This window comes from Morus notabilis, unplaced genomic scaffold, assembly GCF_000414095.1.
Source record: "Morus notabilis unplaced genomic scaffold, ASM41409v2 Scaffold212, whole genome shotgun sequence".
Lineage (NCBI taxonomy): Eukaryota > Viridiplantae > Streptophyta > Magnoliopsida > Rosales > Moraceae > Morus > Morus notabilis.
The window spans coordinates 708,414-716,554 of record NW_010361298.1 but is presented as its reverse complement, the minus strand read 5'-3'; the positions used below and the strand labels follow the sequence as shown (position 1 = coordinate 716,554).

Genomic DNA, 8,141 nt, shown 5'->3' with positions numbered 1-8,141 from the left:
CATTTCAAATTGTAATATATATATACATATAAATAACTTAATATTAAAAAAAAAAGTTTAAATAATTCGGGCAATTCGGGCGGGCTCGGGCCACCCGGCTAGGCTCGGGCGGCCTAATACAAGCCCGCGGCCCGTTCAAGGTGAAATTCGGGCTCCGAATTTCTCGGGCGGTTCGGGCTCGGGCTCGGGCAAAACCTCGGGCTTTTCAGGCGGTCGCGAGCGGCCAGTCCAAAGTTCCAGCACTAATTTTAAAAGCTGATTGTTTTTTTATTAGAAAAAAAAAAAGCTAATCATGGACCTACCATCTATATCCTAACCCTCTTTCTCTTTCTTCTATGACCTAACCCACCATCAACGTATCATAGGACATTTCCAGGAAATTATTTACCACTTATCTTGAAGTTGTTCTTTTCTAGACATTATTCATCTCTTTAAAGACGTGCACCTACCTCTCTTTTTCTTCTTCTTTTGACTTAGACGTGCACCTTCCAGGAAACTAATAAAACAAAAACTAAATACATTTATGGATGAAGCCGATTTTTAGCCCAAGTACCAATAACACCAATAACACAACATATTATTTTTTCCCGTACTTATTGAGTTTTAACAGTTCAACCTTATTCTATATAAAAAAAAGCTTAACCTCCTCTCTTTTAGTTTTAAAAATTTTCAACCATGTTAGACTAGATTAAATATCTGATAGAAAAAAAAAAATAGAAAAAATATTAGCCTAGATTATATTTTTTTCTCGTTTACTTTTGATTGTTTTTGCCGCTTCGAGTTTTTCTGCATCTACTTGCCCGTGCCAGAGATGCCAAACGCCGCAACTTCATCAAAGGTTGCAAAGAGGGACAGCGAGAGTTCTTCATCATTCTTCTCAACATCCAAATATTTTGATGAAGTTTTTAGATCTCATTTAGGATTAATCAGATATTTGATAATGGTTTGCATATCTAGTTTTTAGCCGGTACTAAGTATGAAAATATCAATATTTACGGGAATATATGTATTGAAATTTTATGAAAATATTGATAAAAACATTAATTTCAATTAAAATTGACGTAAAAACAAAAAGTTATACTAAAACACTTTATTTTTAAATGAGATTTTAAAAATTTTAAAATAGATAATAATATATTAGTTAAATAAAACTCACAATTACAATACTACTTATTTAATAAATATACAAAATAAAATGTGATCACATTATCATAAATACTAAGAAGACGTTGACAAATTAAGTAAAAAAAAAAATACTGCTAATAATAAAAATAATAATTTAAAGACGTGCACCTACCTCTCTTTTTCTTCTTCTTCTGACTAAGATGGTCTTCTTCTTCTTTCAACCTTCCAGGAAATTGCTAAACCACAATAGACTCTGACTCTATTGCATTAATTAATTATTTATTCATTTCTCCTTCGAACAGTTCTATTTATAGCTACAATGTCCGAGTCCGAGGTCTCCCAGTTGAGATCTGTTTGTGAACTTCTCTGTCTACATTCGTTATATTGTTATCTTTCTCCTCCATAATCGAGTTTAGTTTCGTCGAAAAAGCTTTCTGGGTAACCTCTTTTTCGCTTTGAATTCATTTACTATGTTGTTCTGTTTTGTTTTCACATTTATTTCTTGTCTAGAACACGTTAATCTTTGTTTCATTTTGTTCATTGTGTTAATTCATATATATATATATATATATGCTCTTTTTCATAATTTGTGGCTATTTCTTCCTCAGAGATTTCTTCAATTCATCAATTTGTTATTAGAAGTAACATTGTAGATTATAATTCTGGTGTTCTAAGATGTATTCTCTCTGAATTTTTGGTTATATTCATATTTTTGTAACTGCTGAGAATGCTTCGAAGAAGAAAAGAAAAAGAATTTCTGATTTCTGTATTTATTACCATTAGGGATCGCAGACACTGAAAAAAAAAAGAGAAAAAAAAAGAAAAAAAAAGAACAGTTATCTTCAAACAAAAAGGAAATATTTTTTAGGCAAAGGTATAAAGAGATTGGACAATTACGACCTCTCATGGTATATCAGAATCATATAATGTTTACAAAATATGTAGTTTAATAGATAGAAATATGACGGTTCAGAACTGTAGCTAAATGCCTATTAATAGTGTTTTTTTCTTAATAATAAAAATAATAATTTAAAGATGTACACGTACCTTTCTTTTTCTTCTTCTTCTTTTGACTTAGATGGTCTTCTTCTTCTTCTTCTGATTTTTTAGGAAATTGCTAAACCACTTGGTCATGCAGTTCTACCTTTAAACAATATTCATCTTTCTTTCTTTCTTTCACAACACAAGCGAAGAAACCCTTTTCTCATTCTTTTCCTCCCAACGATATGGCTATTGTTGCTTCTTCTTCTTCTTTTTCCATTTTAATTTCTTTTGCGTTAATATTTATTTATTTCTCTACTTTAATCTTTTTTTTGCCTTTTTTTGGCTTGCCCTAAAACTAAACTTTATTTATTTATTTATTACATTTTAGTTTCTTTTTGAGATTTTATATTTAAATGTTATATATTTTTAATAATAATACGATAATTAAAACTTAATACACGATTATTCTCTACGTGTAGTACGTGGAGTTCAACTAGTATATATATATATATATATATGTATATATATATTTGGAAATGTATTATAGCTGGGTGGCATTAGTGTATAGAAATAAGAGTCATTGTATACAAGTTTAGGTTCTTGAAATGTATTAAGTGTGTTTGAAACTTGTTTCAAAATGATTTTGTTTTTGTATGAAAATAAAAATAAAACGTTTTCAATCTCAGACATAAATCATTTTTAAAAATGCATTTGGTAGTTTTATTAAGAGATTATTTTCAGTTTAAAAAAACCTATTAATGTCTCTCTTTCTCTCTCTCTACTTCAGAGAGGAGAAAATGAAAATAGAAAATGAAAAAAATTAAAAGTCATTTTTCATTTCTCTCTCATTTTACACTAAACTAAATAATCGTTTTCATTTCTATTTTTTGTATTTATTGCGCTAAATGCCGTTTTGAGAACGTTTTTATTTTTTCTTTCTCAAAAAACGTGAAAGATAAAAACGGAATCAGTTTCAAACATGGTCATTATATTTGGAGATCGTGCAACTTCCCTAATTTAGGTTTTTGATCTTTTGAAGTTTGGGTCGTTCTTCGTTTCAATTTGGGTTTTGATAGAAGATACCAAGGTATGCCCTGATTTTTTTGGCTTGTTTCTCCTCGAATCACGGCAGTCTTCTCTATTTTTTTTTTTTTTTGATTCTTTTGGTCTCATAAAATCTGTAGTGATGTTTTGTGTTTTTCTATGAAATTCCTTAGTTGTACAAGAAAACCCACAATCTGTAGGTCATAAAATTTAGTTTTCCTCTACGGAACATAATATTTTGCTTGCTTTTTTCACTCACAATTATGTTTTCAGAAGAAATCATGGCTGTTTTTTTCTGCTCTTTTTCATCCTTTATTTTTTTTTTACATGTCTAATAATCTTGTCGTTTTTGGAAGATTTGGAATTTCTTTGGTGATATCCTCAAAGACACGAAGGTATGCTTTGTTTATTTGCGTTTTTTTCTCTCTTTTTGTTATGTACCTTTTTCATTATTTGGTCTCTTCAACCATGTATTGATAATTTTTATTTTTCCAAATTTCTTAGGGCTTGTTCTTTTGAAGTTTAATTTGAGTATAATTCTTGAGTTATAACTTGAGTTGAACTTGTAACTTGAGTTTGTGTTTGGTTGTGTACATTTGAGTTATGGTTTGAGATAAGAATCTTTTTGAGTTTCTTTTTGAGTGACTCAAAACTTGAATTTGTATTTAGATAGTATTTTAATAAAAACTCAATGCTGATGAAAAATTTTAATAGGGTATATGAGTCGGGTTTTATTCGTCTTTTCGTTGTCAACGCATAAAAAAAAATCATCTCAATCAGAATTAAAATGAAAAAGTTATAGCATTTTTAAGAATAGAAAAAATACTGTTCATTAATTTGAGTTCGAGTTTCTGAACTCGAGTTGAAGGGGAAACTTGAACTCGAGTTTTAGTCCTAAACTCGAGTTTGAACTCGAGTTTTAACTCGAATTTAAACTTAAAAGAACATAAACTCGAATAAAGTTGTAACTCGAGTTGCCTTTATTTTAGTTTTTCACTCAAAAGAACAAGCCTATTGTTTGTATTCTTGTCTTCCTTAGAATTGTTTTTTAATTTCGATTTATGTATTAAGTGATTTATCATTTTTTTCTTTGCTCTGGTATTAAGTGATTTATCTACTTGATCCACATTATTTGTTATTTTATTTTAAAATTATGTTAGAATAAATTTATTTCTTAGTTATAAATGTGAAAATTAATTTAGCATTATGTTAACTGTGAAGTCGATTGATGATATTAGAATGATCGATAAAGATTGGGTGTGTGATAATAGGTACGCAAGATTAAAATTTACTTTTTGTTTGTATTAGTCATTGTAGCTATAGAAGTCTTAATGTTGCCCTTTTTATATTTAAATTTATTGGGAAGTATATATAAAGCGCTCAAAATTTTGTAAAATTTATTTATTTCTTCTCTTTAATCATTTTTTTACCTTTTTTTGGCTTGCCCTAAAACTAAACTTTGTTTATTTATTTATTTATTGCATTTTAGTTACTTTTTTGAGATTTTATATTCAAATATAATGTACTTTTAATAATAATGCGATAATTAAAACTTAATACGCGAAATATAGTACGTGGAGTTCAATTAGTGCACATATATATATATATTTGGAAATGTATTATAGCTGGGTGGCATTAGTGTATAGAAATACGAGTCATTGTGGTATATATATATTTTTTAAATTGTAATAAACATTAACTATTGGAGTTCCCCTACAAAAATAATCACATTGAGGTGTAGATGGAGGAAAATTGACAACACCCAAAATTAGAAAGGGCAAGAGGAGAGAGATATATGCCGGAAAGGCATTCGGACCTACAGAGATGATTTGAATCTCGAGAGAGGAGATGAAATTTCGCCTGCACTTTCGAGAGCAATTGAGGAATCAATGATTTCAATAGTCGTCTTCTCGAAAGAGTATGCTTCTTCTAGCTGGTGCTTGAATGAGCTCTTGCATATTCTCAAATGCAAGAATGAAAGAGGGTCAAATTGTTTTATCCGTCTTTTACAACATCGATCCGTCGGATATTAGGAAACAGAAAGGGCGTTATGCTATTGCCTTTGCTGCACACAAAAAACGTTTTGGGCCGAAAAAAGTGGAGGAGTGGAGAAATGCTTTAACTGTTGCAGCTGATCTATCTGGCTTTCATTCACAAGATCAGTATGTATGATATTTTATATAAATCTTCTAAATAATATTTGAAAATGGAAAATGACTACACAAGTAAGAATTAATTATTACTTCCTCAATTTGTAATTTTTTTTAATTTTAAAATTAAAATAGGTAAATAGTAGTAGCAAAATTTAATTAGGTGAATTTGCTACTTTTCAATTTTTTAAACAAAGAACAAAAACATAAGTGCAAGCAAAGCTGTAGTGCTAAAAGTAACATATTTTGATTTAAAATGCGTAGCTAAACAAAACAATAATACAATCTGAAACTGTCAGATAATGAATTACAATCTGTAATATGAAAGGATACATTTGATTTCTCAAAAAAGAAGGAAAAAAAATACACGTTTTATTTTGTTTTTCTTTTTTGCATTTCATCATGGTTTTTTCACATTAATTCATTTCTCTTTTATATTTATGCTAGGTATGAGACGGAATTAATTGAGAAGATTGTTAAAGATGTATTGAGGAAATTAAATCGATTGCCACAAATTAGTATTGCTACAAAGGGACTTGTTGGAATAGATCAACAACTTGAGGAAATTGAATCCTTGTTATGCTTTGGATTACCAAATCCTCGTGTCATAGGCCTTTGGGGGCTTGGTGGTATAGGCAAGACTACTCTTGCCATTGAAATTTTCAATCGATTCTCTTATCGATTTGAAAATTGCTGCTTTCTTGAGAATGTTAGGAAAAATTCAGAAAAGCGTGGACTGCCTTACCTAGAAATCAAACTTTTTTCGAATCTACTGGAGGAAAGAGATCTAGAAAGTCCAGCCAACAGCTCTGTGAGAAATAGGCTCCACAATAAAACGATGCTCATTGTTCTTGATGATGTTGATAATATAAGGCAGCTGGACTGTTTGTTAGGAGGTGGCAGTTGGTTTGGCCCAGGAAGTAAAGTCATCATGACGACTAGAGATGCACAACTCCTTAAAAAGTATGCCGATGAAATACACCAAGTTAAGCCATTAGATTTCGAGAAAGCACTTGAACTCTTTTATTTGAATGCCTTTAAAACAAAGCCCTCCATTACACGTTTCATTGAATTGTCGGAAGCAATAGTAACTTATACCGGAGGCAATCCTCTTGCTCTGAAAATTTTAGGTTCCTCCCTTCATTCTCAAGCCGTAGAATATTGGGAACACACATGGAATAAGCTAAAAATAATTCCCCATTCAGACGTTCAAAAGGTGTTGAAAATAAGTTATGATGGGCTAGATGATAAGGAGCGGGATATTTTCCTTGATATTGCATATTTTCTTAAAGGGGAGAGAAGAGATTTTATAGAGAGCATACTAGATAATTGTGGTTTGTTTCCACGTTTGGGGATTGAAGTTCTCATAAACAAGTCTCTCATTACCATTTTTAAGGGCAAAGTTCGGATGCATGATTTGATACAAGAGATGGGTTGGGAAATTGTTCGCCAACAATCTATTAAAGATCCTGGTGAGCGTAGCCGGTTGTGGATTCCTCACGACGTCTATAATGTTCTAAAAAACAACAGAGTGAGTATCAAATTCTAATTAAGCTACTACAGAACAACATCTCTCTCTCTCTCTCTATACGTAATTAGTTTTAGTAACTGTTCCTTTTTACTTTTCATAACTCATATTCTCATTTATCATTTCTTTAAATTCCTAGGGAACCAGAGCAATCGAAGGAATATACCTTGACATGTCTATGATTGATGATGATCTACACTTGAAACCTACAGTTTTCAACGAGATGCATAGACTGAGATTGCTCAAGATATACATTGCAAATCATTCTGATGATCATAAATTCAAAATATATCTTACTGAAGGTCTGCAGTTTCTTCCTCCTTCCTTAAGATATCTTTGCTGGTATAGCTACCCATTAAAATCTTTGCCATCGAATTATGAGGGGGAATATCTCGTTGAACTTGACATGCCCTGTAGCGAGCTTAAGCAACTTTGGAGTGGTGTACAGGTATGCTATAATACTAATTAATAAGTTGAATATCATGTATTAAGTGTTTATGATTACCTATTATTATTTATTAAAAAAACCAATAACTTACTAAATTTGTAACGACCTGAGTTTTCGGACTACTACTTTGTAAGACCAAGAAAATTTCAAAAGTTGGAATTCAACTATTTTTACTAGTAGACCAACATAAAAAAGTGTAAATCATATATGATAAAAATCTACACAGACAAAATTGACTACCTGACAGTCACTTTAAATCAAACCTTTGGACTTAGCTTGACTTGGAATTTTATGGTATGATTTGCATTACTGAGAAAGTTAAGTCTACTTTATGTGTTTGTATCCAGTTTATGGATATCCTAGCTAAGAACTTCCTTTAATCATGATGTGGATTGAATTTAATCCTTGTGAATCAAATAACTTACATAACCTAAGTAATACTCGTGGAACTTTATGCATTCTTAATGTTATTTATCATTTTGACATTTGAAGTTTTACCATGCGTGATCTTTTAGGATCTATTGGAACATTTAGAATTCCTAATAAATCCTTGTAACTTAATATTACTAAGCAGGGATAAAAATCTTTAAAAATTGATAATTCTAAAAATCTCATGTACAATTTAAATTCATGAACTAAAAACACGCCTATTCAGACATGCTTACATAATTGATCATCAAATAACATAATAATTTTCTTATTGCAAGTAAAGTATCATGACATGTACTAATGGGGAAATTCATAATCCAAATTATCATAAAATCACATTTTTATTCATGAATTTATTGGGGCTTACAAAATTAATTTATTTTTTCTTGTAGAATCTTAGAAATTTGAAGCGTATTAATCTTGGTTATTCCAA

The 8,141-nt window shown here is 30.4% G+C and overlaps 1 protein-coding gene across 1 annotated transcript in view; it reads left to right on the top strand.

The window, feature by feature from the left end:
* The first annotated feature begins 811 nt into the window (after positions 1-811).
* LOC112091812 (putative disease resistance protein At4g11170) overlaps positions 812-8,141 on the top strand; it is a 14,460-nt gene continuing 7,130 nt past the window's right edge. The window contains 6 exon segments of the mRNA XM_024166306.1: positions 812-943; positions 4,926-5,132; positions 5,134-5,315; positions 5,751-6,834; positions 6,971-7,279; positions 8,101-8,131. Coding sequence (XP_024022074.1) covers positions 812-943; positions 4,926-5,132; positions 5,134-5,315; positions 5,751-6,834; positions 6,971-7,279; positions 8,101-8,131 — 1,945 coding nt within the window.